At 42.3% G+C, this 15595-nt stretch overlaps 1 protein-coding gene across 5 annotated transcripts in view; it reads right to left on the minus strand.

Moving 5' to 3' along the window:
- Window positions 1-15595, minus strand: part of LOC117368111 (carboxyl-terminal PDZ ligand of neuronal nitric oxide synthase protein-like) — a 147802-nt gene that overhangs the window by 61734 nt on the left and 70473 nt on the right. For 4 of the 5 annotated variants that reach the window (XM_033961444.1, XM_033961443.1, XM_033961445.1 and 1 more), the window contains exon 6: window positions 7185-7326. In XM_033961444.1, coding sequence (XP_033817335.1) covers window positions 7185-7326 — 142 coding nt within the window. Of the gene's footprint in view, window positions 1-7184; window positions 7327-11948; window positions 12102-15595 lie in introns of those variants that run through there. The other variant, XM_033961446.1, reaches the window with a different exon arrangement.

The raw sequence follows: 15595 nt of genomic DNA on the forward strand, positions 1-15595 counted from the left end.
ATATGATAGAGACTTACAAGATCATGAAGGGCATAGAGAGAGTAGAGAGGGACAGAAAGAGAGAGAGAAAGGGAGAGAGACAGAAAGAAAGAGAGACAGAGAGAGAGAGAAAGAGAGACAGAGAGAGAGAAAGGGAGACAGAGAGAAAGAGAGAGAGAGAGATAGATAGAGAAAGATTGGAGGAACTGGGACTCTTTTCCCTGGAGAAGAGGAGACTTAGAGGAGATATGATAGAGACTTACAAGATCATGAAGGGCATAGAGAGAGTAGAGAGGGACAGATTCTTCAAACTTTCGAATAATAAAAGAACAAGAGGGCATTCAGAAAAGTTGAAAGGGGACAGATTCAAAACGAATGCTAGGAAGTTCTTCTTTACCCAACGTGTGGTGGACACCTGGAATGCGCTTCCAGAGAGCGTAATAGGGCAGAGTATGGTACTGGGGTTCAAGAAAGGATTGGACAATTTCCTGCTGGAAAAGGGGATAGAGGGGTATAGATAGAGGATTACTGCACAGGTCCTGGACCTGTTGGGCCGCCACATGAGCGGACTGCTGGGCACGATGGACCTCAGGTCTGACCCAGCGGAGGCATTGCTTATGTTCTTAAGATACATCCAACGACTCAATGACTCGGCATGTACATGTTTCGGCCAACAGGCCTGCTTCAGGAGTCTTAAGAGCCACCAATGATAATACCTGGAATGTGCCTCCACTCAGATAGATTTTGCCATACTTCAAACAGAAAAAGATGTAATATGGCTGTCTTGATTGTAGGCACCGTGCATACGCGCACTCGGGGAGAAATGCAGGAGGTCTAGTAGAAGTCACGTAGAAGCTAGTGTCTCAAGTAAAAACTAAAGATCACTCGAGTCATTGAGTCGTTGGATGTATCATTGAGCTATTGGATGAATAACGATTCTTTTTATTATCAGACGAGTTGGAGGACCATTAGCCCAGAGGGACCAGAGAGGACTAAGCTCGTGGTTCTCACCCCATCTTACATGCCCTATAGCACACAGACGCTCTTCGGTCGGCCATCCAGCACAAATATGGCATGAATGTTAGGAAATTCTACTTTACGGAGAGGGTGGTGGATGCCTGGAATGTGCTTCCGAGAGAGGTGGTGGAGAGGAAAACGGTGACTGAGTTCAAAGAAGCGTGGGATGAACACAGAGGATCTAGAATCAGAAAATAATATTAAATATTGAACTAAGGCCAGTACTGGGCAGACTTGCACAGTCTATGTCTGTATATGGCCATTTGGGGGAGGATGGGCTGGAGTGGGCTTAGATGGGATGGAGTAGGTTTTAACGGAGATTTCGGCAGTTGGAACCCAAGCACAGTACCGGGTAGAGCTTTAGATTCTTGCCCAGAAATAGCTAAGAAGAAAAAATTTAAATTGAATCAGGTTGAGCAGACTGGATGGACCATTCAGGTCTTTATCTGCCGTCATCTACTAGAGGACAATTTCATTAGTGCACATCATTCTGATCTGGACAATTCCATCCTTTCTTTTGCTATTTGTGTTTACGGTTTTGTTTCCCCCTGTTTTGTTCCTCCTAAGATAGTAAATGATAGCAGAACAGTATCGAAGGTCTTCCTTTGGTTCTCTACCATTGAGCATATATATTCCTTTCTTGAACATTAGTTTTCAACACCCTTCCGTTTTTACCCGCTTTCCGAATCCTGTTCCTATGCTCGTACTATTATTAATCATTTCTATAGCTTTACTAGATATACACAGTGGTGTACAGTGGTTAAAAGCTACAGCCTCCGCACCCTGAGGTTGTGGGTTCAAATCCACGCTGCTCCTTGTGACCCTAGGCAAGTCACTTAATCCCTCCACTGCCCCAGGTACATTAGATAAGATTGTGAGCCCACAGGGACAAATGCTTGAGTACCTGAATAAATTCATGTAAACCGTTCTGAGCTCCCCTGGGAGAAAGGTATAGAAAAACTGAATAAATAAATTCTACATATGGCGTCTAAAAAAGATCCGCTGGCAGAGGGACGATGTGCACGTAGGAATTATAAAATTTCTCCCCTGAAGCAGCCACAATTATTGGAAAAACAATACACCCATTGACATTTTTTTTTTTTTTAAGAGGGAGGAGGGGGGGGAACTGCAATTTGAATTTGAAGAATTTTGAAGGACATTAGAATGGACATGACTGTTTAAATGTTTGGAATGGGCACTGCTGTTCAAACGGTTGATGTGCCAGTTGGCCGAGTTATACACCATTGTGTATGAATTGTTATGTAATGTAATGTAATGTAATTTATTTCTTATATACCGCTACATCCGTTAGGTTCTAAGCGGTTTACAGAAAACATACATTAAGATTAGAAATAAGAAAGGTACTTGAAAAATTCCCTTACTGTCCCGAAGGCTCACAATCTAACTAAAGTACCTGGAGGGTAATAGAGAAGTGAAAAGTAGAGTTAGAGGAAAAATAAAAATAAAATAAACATTTTAACAAGACAGCATTGATCTAAATACTTTGGAAGGTAGAAGAGAGGAGAGAAAGGAATAGAAGCAGAAGGGGGAGCCGTTGAACAGTAGAATTCTGCAGCATCCACTATCTCCTCCTCTCCCTATTGGCTAAGGCTCTTAACATTTGCATATCTTCTTCCCATTGGCTAAGGCTCTTTGCCTGCATTGTGATGTCATAGAGCTTTATGGTTATAGAAACCTAGAAACATGATGGCAGATGAAGGCCAAATGGTCCATGTAATGTAATGTAATGTAATTTATTTCTTATATACCGCTACATCCGTTAGGTTCTAAGCGGTTTACAGAAAACATACATTAAGATTAGAAATAAGAAAGGTACTTGAAAAATTCCCTTACTGTCCCGAAGGCTCACAATCTAACTAAAGTACCTGGAGGGTAATAGAGAAGTGAAAAGTAGAGTTAGAGGAAAAATAAAAATAAAATAAACATTTTAACAAGACAGCATTGATCTAAATACTTTGGAAGGTAGAAGAGAGGAGAGAAAGGAATAGAAGCAGAAGGGGGAGCCGTTGAACAGTAGAATTCTGCAGCATCCACTATCTCCTCCTCTCCCTATTGGCTAAGGCTCTTAACATTTGCATATCTTCTTCCCATTGGCTAAGGCTCTTTGCCTGCATTGTGATGTCATAGAGCTTTATGGTTATAGAAACCTAGAAACATGATGGCAGATGAAGGCCAAATGGTCCATGTAATGTAATTTATTTCTTATATACCGCTACATCCGTTAGGTTCTAAGCGGTTTACAGAAAATATACATTAAGATTAGAAATAAGAAAGGTACTTGGAAAATTCCCTTACTGTCCCGAAGGCTCACAATCTAACTAAAGTACCTGGAGGGTAATAGAGAAGTGAAAAGTAGAGTTAGAGGAAAAATAAAAATAAAATAAACATTTTAACAAGACAGCATTGATCTAAATACTTTGGAAGGTAGAAGAGAGGAGAGAAAGGAATAGAAGCAGAAGGGGGAGCCGTTAAACAGTAGAATTCTGGAGAAATTTAAATGATAGAAAGGCAAAACAATAGATAAGATTAAAGATAAATCATAAGCTGGAAAGAAAAATAAAATAAAACTTTGTCTTCAATCCACGGTTTCAGCGTCAGTGATGAAGTGGAGCAAGTAAGTTTAGGAGGAGCGATTGACGTTTCCAGAAAGGGCTTCTTCAGGGAAGAGACTTGGCCGACAGTCCCAGGATGCCTATGTCTCCTCCCCTGCGATGTTCTCCCATCCATGCATTCCCTCCCAGACACACTGCCCGTGCCCCAGCCGCTCCAAGGAGGCTGCCCCAGATGAGGCCCACGGTGAATGCAGGATTCTCTCCTCTGCGGGAAAGCCGCCCGGAGCCGACAGTCGATGTTATGGGATTTTTGGGGGCCTACGATTGCAAATGTTCAGTTGTTTTCCCTAACTGCCAGCTGTGTGCTTTAAGCAGAACATTTTGGTTTGGCGTGGTAACTGAAATTTCCCACGATTATTCTGTTGTCCATTGTGTCTGCCTTTTTTTAAAAAATTACATTAGTGTCTTTTATTCCGCCAATACTTTGCGGTTCGAGGCAGATTTCCAAAGAGGTGATCTGGATATAGCCAGTATAATGACAAGATAGCTGGAACATTAGGATCTGGGGATACATTGAGGTGATCGGTTATATCATTCCTGCTAACATTTCACTGTCCTCTACTGCATTGTGGTCAAATAGATGGCAGTATACCCTTCTAGTGAGACACATAATAATAAGAGTTCAATAAATTATATACTTTTCCCCAATTACGTTTGTTATTTTTATCCATAAAGATGCCACAGTGTATTTTTTCCTGCTTAACTCTGTGCCATCCTTAATGTGTAATCATAAACAAAGGAAGAGGGGGCATAAAGGATGATTTATAATGCTTCCCTTTCAACGATCTTTGCATATTAGTGTCTTATTTTATTTATAGTTGATGGCTCACTCTTATTAACCCACTGTTCTAAAGTCAAAAAGGCTCATAAATTTTGAAGTGGCAGAACAGCTACATTGTCCCCCGAAGAAGGCTATTTATTAGCCGAAACGCTCTAAGACTAGTTTGAGCGTCGGGTAGTTCATAGTCCTCCAACGTTGGTTTTTGCTGGAAAGCCACTAAGATAATAATAATAATAATAATTTTATTCTTATATACCACCATACCCAGCGAGTTCTAGGCGGTTCACATCAATTAAATTAGGATCCGCGTTGACATGCAGATTTACAACAATTTAACCGAACTTGAAAGATGATGAAGGAAGAAGATAGAAGATAGGGAAGTGAGAAGCTATCATGAAGGAGGAGAAGAACAGTGCGAGGGGCGAGGTGTTATTGCAGGAGGGGGGGGACGGTTAAGGGTCTTGTTTGCTGAATAGGTAAGTTTTGAGTAATTTTCTGAAGCCGAGGTAAGTGGGGGCCTCGAGTATCATTTGGGCTAGCCATGGGTTCAGCTTAGCTTAGTTGTTGCTCTTCTATAAAGTTCACATTTAGAAGTACATAATTGATAAATGGATTTTAAGCTTTAATACAATTATAAATTAAGGTAATAATATCAAAATTTAATTATAGGGTTGTACCCCCAGTTAGTCAGTCCTTTTAATAAATAAATAAATAACATTTGAGGTTAGGAAGGAGATTTGAAGTAAATGATTGCATCACATGCATTCAGGATGAGGACGAAACAACATCCAAGTTATAAGAGGTCTTTTTACCGAGAACAATGCATATTTTATGATACTTCAACCTCTCTATAGATTTTGGGGACGAGTTCTATTCTCAAATCAGGGTATCGTTTAAATGATTAGAATAGTGGGTTAATAAGTGTGAACCATCAACTATAGTGACTGTCATAACTGAGCGAGGTCTTGCAATACGAGTAGGTATAGTATTTTGTATTAAAGTTTTTGGGTCGTGGAACAAATCGTCCGAGTTTCCATTATTTCCTATGGGGAATTTCGCTTTGATATACGAGGGCTCTGGATTACAAGCATGCTTCTGAAACAAATTATGCTCGCAAACCAAGGTTTGACTGTACTTCAGAATACTTCACTCTGAACTCTGTGCTCCTGAGTGATTATTAGCTTTCCCCAATCATCTAGTACAAAAGCTGTTCTATCTCCTTTTGTAGACCTTTGTACTTGCAGTCAGCTTCTACCTTGAGAATAAGGAGGAGCCAATCTTCTAAGAGAAGAATGTGCCATGCGATTAGGTCATTTGAAAGAGATGAGGGAGAACTGAGAGGAAAGAGAGCAGGACAGGCAGAAGGTCAGACCATGGATGCAATGAGAAATGCAAACACAGAGTCTGATAAGTTAGTATTAAGGTGTTATGAAAACAGAAGGACAAGAGTTGTTCAATGCCCAGTACTCTAAAGTCCCCATATTGAATACCTGCTAATAGGAAGGTGGTAAATACTGGAATCTCACTCTCCTGTCCCTCTTCCAGCACTCAGTCCTGCCTCCCAGTTTTACTGCTTATTCTCACCTCCTATCTACGACCAATTCCATGTCCCTTATCTCCCCCACCTTTCAGTTGAAGTATTCAGCGTTGCCTCCAAGTTCCACTTCTTACCCCCTATATCTAGTCCCCTGTGCTAGCCGCAGTGCTGTCCCATCTCCCCGATTTCTCAGTCGCAACATCTGCTCTGCTTCCCTCACGTTCACCAACCAGTCCTGCCTCTGGCCTCCCAGTTCCAGCACCACTCTTACCTCCCAGCTGCAACCTCCAGGCCTGCCTCCCTCACCTCCGAGGTACAGAAATGAACAGAGGGTTGGCTGTGAAACAAGGCACAGATGACACCACTCAGCAAATGGACAAAGACACTGAGAAAGGGAGAAAACACAAGAGAGAAGGAAAGGCAAGAAACAGCCAGGAGAGAAAAGAAAATGCCTTGGCGTGTGTTTCCTTTTTTTTTAACATCAGCATACAGGATGATTTTCAAAAGGTCTAATTGCCTAGACACCAGCTCTCAACACTCAACCTCATGACTAAAGCTCGAGGACCAGGTTATGGGAATGAACGCAGGTGTCCAGCACCAATTTTCATTCTGTGCCCCCATGTTAAGAAATTCAATAAGAGTCTTAATTTAAGATATTTATGATGTCAACTAGGTGTCCCATATTCATCCCCAAGCAGCTTTGCAATAGCTTGCCAACTGAAATATGGGTTGAGGGCAACTATGTGAAATTTAGGGAAAAAAGCCAAAATTTATTTTTAGACAAGTTGTTGGAGGAAGCTACCTTATAAGGTTTTATTTCCTATTTATTACTGATATTCTTGTGTATTTTGTTTTACTGAACTTTGATAATTTATGTTATTGAAATCTGTCATATACTGTATAAGATTGGCAAAATATACATTATTTTAAATAAGAATATGGTATCTATACTGAGCTATATACAAAGCCTAAAATAGATGCCTGTCAGGAGTTGGCTTTGACTTGACGGCAATTAATCAAAATAAAAAAATCTTCCGAATACTGGGCTCAAAACAGCCCCAAAAGTAGCAACATCTTCATATGTTCAATTGGAGCATTAATTGGCAAATTATAAAGACCTACATTTCTGGTCCCAGTGGGGTCCTGAATACACTCACCTATGGATGCTTTCCTGACTTTGTCAGAAAGGCTGACTGTGGAAAAGACTTAGGGGAACTCTCATTCACTAATACTATACCTGAGATGCTGGTATCTTCACTGTCCTTCTGACTGTCTTCATCTTCCTCATCCTCTGCCGTCTCTTCCGTTTGCTGGACACTGAGCTTGTGGCACACCTCAAAAGCCTGTCCCACTGTCCGAACCACACGCATGGCCTGGCTCTGCAGGGACATGGAACATACCGTATGCATAAAGCAAGTCAGTGGCATTCCAGTCACAAGGAATTAAAATTCATAAACCATTGCCATAATATAGATGTTTTGATCACCACAGAATAGCTATTTTGTCTTTCTTTTAGGTTTTAACAAAGCCCAGAAAGAGGGGTGGAGGGGGTGAAGAGAACAGCTGCTCTCAGAATGAGGAGGACACAATTTCCTACTAATAAAATTTTAATCGTTCCACTGGACTCCATTTCATAATACTTGTCAATCACTGCCTTTATCTCCTTGTTTGAAACTGAGTTGAACTAAACTATGAAATTTTATTAGTAGATGACTGTGTCTTCCTGACGCCCAATGTGCATATGCACACTGAGGCAGAAAGCTGACTATTTTAACGCATGGAAGCAGACTGTGGGGTAGGAGGTCGCTATACTGTGCTGCCGAGATTGCAAGGCCGGGTGTCTTGTAGAGTTGTCAGTTTAAGCCTCCCTACAGTTCAATGCAGCATAGAAAAGTTAGAGTGGAACGCTTGCTCTGACTCCCAGCTAAGAGTGCATATTGATGATATCACAATGATGTCAAGACTGCGCATCAGACATTTCCACTTTCTCTGAACCACAGCCGTTGTGAATAGGGATTCTCTTCTTATTTTCTTATACTACTTGGAATGAGGTTTAGTATGCTATATATATTTCATGTGCTTTGCTTGAGTAATGCATTATTAAACTTTTTTTTTCTATTATTATCAAAGAGGAGTCCTCTTTACCCCCCAAAATAGGTTTAGTATGAAATATATTTTTTTTCATCCATGTGCTTTGCTTAAGTAATGCATTATTAAACATCTTTTGACCTTAATATCAACCTGGAGTCCTCTATACCAGTGATTCCCAACCCTGTCCTGGAGGAACACCAGGCCAATCGGGTTTTCAGGCTAGCCCTAATGAATATGCACGAGAGAGATTTGCATATGATGGAAGTGATAGGCATGCAAATTTGCTTCATGCATATTCATTAGGGCTAGCCTGAAAACCCGATTGGCCTGGTGTTCCTCCAGGACAGGGTTGGGAACCACTGCTCTATACCCCCCAAAATAGAAGCCCCATTCACCTATGTTCAGACACCTCTGGCATGCCTAAACGTCTACCTAATCCGCGCCCAGCTCATGCTCAAAAGTAGACATGCTTTTTGCAACGCCTACATTTTAGGCATTAGGACGCTGAGCGGAATGCGATTCAGTAAACGGATGTCTATATCGTTGCCTAGCCCATTAGGTGTAGCTTTTGCCGATGGGCGTCCATTAAATTGTGGACACCTGTTTTGTGAATCGCACACAGCCTTTAGACATCTAACTTTCAATACTGTTTGTTAAAGTAGTTAATAGGGCTTATTATCCACTTTATTTAGATGCCTAAGTCAGTCGTTGTCCACATTGTGGATGCCTAAAGTTAGAAGTCCTTTACAGAATCTGCCCCACTGTGTCCAATGTCCAGGTACAGTAGACCAGTGGTTCCCAACCCTGTCCTGGAGGAACACCAGGCCAATTGGGTTTTCAGGCTAGCCCTAATGAATATGCATGAAGCAAATTTGCATGCCTATCACTTCCATCATATGCAAATCTCTCTCATGCATATTCATTAGGGCTAGCCTGAAAACCCGATTGGCCTGGTGTTCCTCCAGGACAGGGTTGGGAATCACTGCAGTAGACACTCACCTACTCACAAGTAATCACACTGGAAGGTCTGATAGAAGAGCTAAAGCAGAGCCCAAACACACCAACCTCAACCAAACTTGAAAAACGCTCCCTTGAACAAAATGGAGAGGATCTTAAAGAGAAACTGAAAAGACCTAAACTATTAGCACCGGAGCTTAACACCAGGAATATAAATAAAAAAAAAGAAAAAGTATCCGATTTAGTTCTCTAAAAAGGTGGCTGAGGAAATAAAAGGCCGTAAAGATTTGGAATTCCAGATTGTGGGGGCTGTAACCGAGAAAGAGGTGGTTCGACGAGTGCCGATAATTTTTAAGGAGGGGGGGCATGAAGGAGATGTTGGGAGGTGGATCTCAAGAGCTCTGGGAGGATTATAGGGGATAAGGATTCTATCAATGAAAGCAGGTTCATTGGATTGTAGGGTTTTGAATGCGAGGATAGCTATTTTGTAAGTTATTCTGTGGGGAATTGGAAGCCAATGGGCTTTTTTTAATAGAAGGGTAACATGGTCGTATTTCTTGGAATTGGTTATGACTTTTATGGCAGTGTTTTGGATTAGCTGAAGGCCCCCCCCCCCCCGATATCTTTTTGACATAAACCTTTGTATAATAAGCTAGGACATAATGGTTATAATCGTCAGATGATATCTTGCCAGAGGAGGTCAATTGGCCCAGCATCTTCTAAGCTGTTGGGCTGAGGAGGGCCTCTCCTCCACCAGGAGTTCTGTGTCTCCCTCTGAGAAGTTAAACTTCCATGCCTGTAAAGCCATTTTACTGATGTCACTATGCACACGCAGAAAAATGTAAAATATGTGGAAACTATATAAACTTATTCACAAATTTGGACCCTCTATGTATACTATGGGGGTGAAGAAAAAGCATATTTTATAAACTGGGTGGATATTCACCACATCATTTACGGAAACTCCGCGGCTCCTCTCATCCAGCTCTTCTCCAAGGCATGGTCTACTTCCTGCAGAACCCTCAACGGAATACTTCAAAATCTCCCTTCCACAAAAAAAAAATCTTCAATACAAACGAATTATCCACTCCACGTTCACCTTTCTAGGAGTAAAAACTTGGAATGACCGTACAGAAACGACCAGAACAGAACCTAATCACAACATATTCCGGAAGAAACTGAAAACTCATCTATTTGACACTTAATCACCATACCCTCTCCTTCCCCTCCACACAGCCCTCCTTTCTTCCTCTTATCCCTTTCCCCTCCTCCTCCCTTCTCCATCCTTGCCCATCTCTATAAGTCGCCTTGAGCGACTCAAAAATAGAAGATTAGATTAGATCACTGCACCCTTTCTAAAATACTAGCATAAAGTTCCATAATTCATCGTCTGTATATTTAGCCTTGGCTATGCTTCCCTACATATAAACTTTGAATTTGTTTCTAAAGCTCTCCATAACCATGGCAACCCTGTTAGCAATCATCATTAGAGGTGCACGTAACAGTCAGCCTTGTACCAAAAAAACCCCCAAAACAACCTACAGTCTTGGCTGGGCTTAAATGACCAAAAAGTGTTAGTGACCCTACAGTAGAGAATGACATGGGGGCAAATCTGTCCCCATCCCTGCAGGAACTCAATTTCCTTGTCCTGTCCCCACTCCATTCAACTCTGCCTTAACCGCACAAGCCTCAAGCACTGATGATTTTAAAGTGTTTGAGGCTTGCGCAGATGAGGACGGAGCTTAGGCGTTGGCATTATGACATCACAATCTGAGCTCTAGAATGTTGCTACTTAGGATTTCGAAGCGTTTGAGGCTTGTGCAAATGAGGACGGAGCTTAGGCATTGGTGGAATGAGGCATTATGACATCACAATCTGAGCTCTAGAATGTTGCTACTTAGGATTTCAAAGCGTTTGAGGCTTGTGCAAATGAGGACGGAGCTTAGGCATTGGTGGAATGAGGCATTATGACATCACAATCTGAGCTCTAGAATGTTGCTACTTAGGATTTTAAAGCGTTTGAGGCTTGTGCAAATGAGGACGGAGCTTAGGCATTGGTGGAATGAGGCATTATGATATCACAATCTGAGCTCTAGAATGTTGCTACTTAGGATTTTGAAGTGTTTGAGGCTTGTGCAAATGAGGACGGAGCTTAGGCATTGGTGGAATGAGGCATTATGATATCACAATCTGAGCTCTAGAATGTTGCTACTTAGGATTTTGAAGTGTTTGAGGCTTGTGCAAATGAGGACGGAGCTTAGGCATTGGTGGAATGAGGCATTATGACATCACAATCTGAGCTCTAGAATGGTGCTACTTAGGATTTTGAAGTGTTTGAGGCTTGTACAGATGAGGACGGAGCTTGCAGGAATGGGACAGGGAAAGGAAAAAAAAAAACGCACCAGGATGGGATGGGAAAATGAGTTCCCATGGGGATGGGAAAAAAATTTTTCCCCCGTGTCATTCTCTACCCTACAGTAAATGAGAAACCAAATGGAGCACTGGACTTCCTTAATCATCAAGCTCTAGCCCTAGTATAGGTCACCAGTGGACTGACCTCTTATAAAAGCTTTCCTAATGAAATAACTATAATATCGGGGACCATCCCCGGTCCGATTCCTGTTCTCCTGATGCAGCGGGCTGGTGTCCTGAGAAACAAGGCTGCCCTTGTTGAGTTTTTTTGGGGATGGCTCACTGCTGAATGTGGCCCGGAGGGGAATTCTGTTGGAGTGATGTTTGGTCTTTGTTTCTCTGGAGTGTTGCTGCAGTAAAAAACTGTGTTCCACTGCTTCACGGACCTAGCTCAGAGATCCCTGCTTGGGGGGGGGGGGGGTGACAGTTAACAGCTAAGTGGGTATACCGGATGAATCGTGCAGATCATTATTTGCCAACATTTACTATGTCGCTAAGTTTCCTGGTTATGGGCAAAGATAAAGGCAAGTCTCAGACTTACCCTTCTAGTCCAGTGTAACAGGGACCAAGGGATGCCCATGTGGTCTATCCTGCAGACTGGGATCATCCAGGAGCTAGCATCAGAGGAAGGAGAGCTGCCTCTTGCTCTCAATTTGGAGACGGAGATGAGCTCCTGTGTTTTCTCCACCTATGCCTGCTGCAAGAGAGAACGGTGTAGTTGAGATGTTTGAGGTGCTGAAAGACGAGACCAGAGCTAAAACGTCCTACAAGATCTGAGAGTCTGCAAGGAGATCCTGACAGATGGTTGCCTAAGGTATGAGATATTTTTACGAGCTGAGTGAATGCGACCTTCGGTTGGGTGTGTAGGTCTTTCCTGTCTGTTTTTTTTTGGCGTTCTCATCTGTTTTTAAGAGCTGTTGGAAATTTTTAAAATTGTAAACCACTCTGGTCTGACAAAAGTGAGCAATATATCAAGTTTTTAAATAAACATGATCATATGTTAATGAGTTAATTTTGTTGGGCAGACTGAATGAAGCGTGCAGGTCTTTTATCTGCCATCAACTACTATCTAATATAATAAAACCCTTACCCGCACATGCGCAGATGAAACGGTGTGATCCCTGCCGCCGTGATTTATGCCTCCATGGCCGTGTTCCATTTGCGGCGCGTGTGGTGGTTTCAGTGACAGCGAGAGCAAAGGCAGGAGGGTTCACCGCTGAGAGCAACGGCAGGAGGGTGTCCTTCAGCCTGGAAGAGGCTGACAGGGTGCGGGTGCTGCGAGGCGTCCAGCTGCTACTGCTGCACAAGGAGGGGGAGATGGAAAGGGGTCTGCTTTGGGGGGAAGGGGTGTGCTGGGGGGCAGGAAGCAACTTTGGTTTGCTCTGGGGGGGGGGGAAAGACAGAAGGGGGGCCCACAGAGAGACAGGCAGGCATGGCACAACAGAGAGAGACAGGCAGGCAGGGGGCCAGGGAGAGACACAGAGAGACAGACAGAAAGAAAGACAAACAAGGAACCATGGAAAGACACAGACAGAAAGAATGACAAACAGACAGGGGGGACAGAGAGACAGCCAGCCAGCCAGCCAGTGGCCAAAGAGAGAGAGACAGTCAAAGAAAAAAGACAGACAGCGGCCAAGGAGAGAGAGAGAGCGAGAGAGAGAGAAAGAAAGACAGACAGGGGGCCAGGGAGAGACACAGACAGAAAGAAAGACAGACAGACAGGGGGCCAGGGAGAGACACAGACAGAAAGAATGACAGACAGACAGGGGGCCAGGGAGAGACACAGACAGAAAGAATGACAGACAGACAGACAGCGGCCAAGGAGAGAGAGAGAGAGGGAGAGACAGAAAGAAAGACAGACATCTATTCTAGCATGGGCTTAAAGACTAGTGTTACAAATGAAACAGTACAGAATGCCAAGCAGATTAATATTTCATTAATTAAGGGCAGTGATTCTCAACTTGGTCCTCAGAATACACTCAGCCAGTCCGGCTTTCAGAATACCCACAATGATTGCTGTATGCATGAGATAAGTCCGCATACACTACTACCCTCTGTTACATGCAAATCTATCTCATGCCGTCCTCCTTTTTCTAGAGCCATATGGTAACCCCACGTTGTTATATCTTTTCTACTGAGCTCCACTCATTTCTTGATGGTGGAGAAGTTATCCTTGTAGTCTCACTTGATTTTTTGAAGGCATTTGATCTGGTCAACCATTCGCTTCTAACAACTTATCGTCATGCAACAGGTCACCTGGGTACTGTTATTTTTTTTTTTTTTACATGATGGCTAATAAAAGCCAAATATCCCATCCAGTCTGCCTATCCGCAGCATCCATTATTTCCTTCTCTCCATAAGAGATCCCATGCTTTCTTGAAATCAGAAACAGTCTTTATCTCAACTGGTTTGCTTCCTATCTCAGTGATTGTTCTTCTGTCACCACAGCAGCTGAAATGTCTCTGTCTTGTGGTCTGCCTCAGGATTCTAGTCTGATATTTTCCCGAGTCCTCTGGCAACTTTAATTCAGGATTTCAAAATAAAGTTCATTTTTTTTTAATGCAGATATTTTTCTGATTTTTCTTACACCCCCAGTTTTTCCTAATTTGAGTCCATTGCAAGCCTGCCTTACCACTCTGTCACATTAGCTAGCTATTCATAAGCTAGTCCCGAATCCTAAGAAGACAACAGCCTGAGTGTATTCTGAGGACCAAGTTGAGAATCACTGCCCTTAATTAATGAAATATTAATCTGCTTGGCATTCTGTACTGTTTTATTTGTAACACTAGTCTTTAAGCCCGTGCTAGAATAGATGTGTTATATCTTTTCTACTGAGCTCCACTCATTTCTTGATGGTGGAGAAGTTATCCTTGTAGTCTCACTTGATTTTTTGGAGACATTTGATCTGGTCAACCATTCGCTTCTAACAACTTATCTTCATGCAACAGGTCACCTGGGTACTGTTATTTTTTTTTTTTTTACATGATGGCTAATAAAAGCCAAATATCCCATCCAGTCTGCCTATCCGCAGCATCCATTATTTCCTTCTCTCCATAAGAGATCCCATGCTTTCTTGAAATCAGAAACAGTCTTTATCTCAACTGGTTTGCTTCCTATCTCAGTGATCGTTCTTCTGTCACCACAGCAGCTGAAATGTCTCTGTCCTGTGGTCTGCCTCAGGATTCTAGTCTGATATTTTCCCGAGTCCTCTGGCAACTTTAATTCAGGATTTCAATATAAAGTTCTTTTTTTTTTTAATGCAGATATTTTTCTGATTTTTCTTACACCCCCCAGTTTTTCCTAATTTGAGTCCATTGCAAGCCTGCCTTACCACTCTGTCACATTGGCTAGCTATTCATAAGCTAGTCCCGAATCCTAAGAAGACAACAGCCTGAGTGTATTCTGAGGACCAAGTTGAGAATCACTGCCCTTAATTAATGAAATATTAATCTGCTTGGCATTCTGTACTGTTTTATTTGTAACACTAGTCTTTAAGCCCGTGCTAGAATAGATGTGTTATATCTTTTCTACTGAGCTCCACTCATTTCTTGATGGTGGAGAAGTTATCCTTGTAGTCTCACTTGATTTTTTGGAGACATTTGATCTGGTCAACCATTCGCTTCTAACAACTTATCTTCATGCAACAGGTCACCTGGGTAATGTTATTATTTTTTTTTTTTTACATGATGGCTAATAAAAGCCAAATATCCCATCCAGTCTGCCTATCCGCAGCATCCATTATTTCCTTCTCTCCATAAGAGATCCCATGCTTTCTTGAAATCAGAAACAGTCTTTATCTCAACTGGTTTGCTTCCTATCTCAGTGATCGTTCTTCTGTCACCACAGTAGCTGAAATGTCTCTGTCCTGTGGTCTGCCTCAGGATTCTAGTCTGATATTTTCCCGAGTCCTCTGGCAACTTTAATTCAGGATTTCAATATAAAGTTCTTTTTTTTTTAATGCAGATATTTTTCTGATTTTTCTTACACCCCCCAGTTTTTCCTAATTTGAGTCCATTGCAAGCCTGCCTTACCACTCTGTCACATTGGCTAGCTATTCATAAGCTAGTCCCGAATCCTAAGAAGACAACAGCCTTACGATTACAGGCATTCACCCCAAACCATCTCTCATTCCCCTGCTTTTTAATGCACCTATTCCAACAGTTGATTCCTTTCATTATTTAGGAGTCC

This window comes from Geotrypetes seraphini, chromosome 10 (assembly GCF_902459505.1).
Source record: "Geotrypetes seraphini chromosome 10, aGeoSer1.1, whole genome shotgun sequence".
NCBI classification, from domain to species: domain Eukaryota; kingdom Metazoa; phylum Chordata; class Amphibia; order Gymnophiona; family Dermophiidae; genus Geotrypetes; species Geotrypetes seraphini.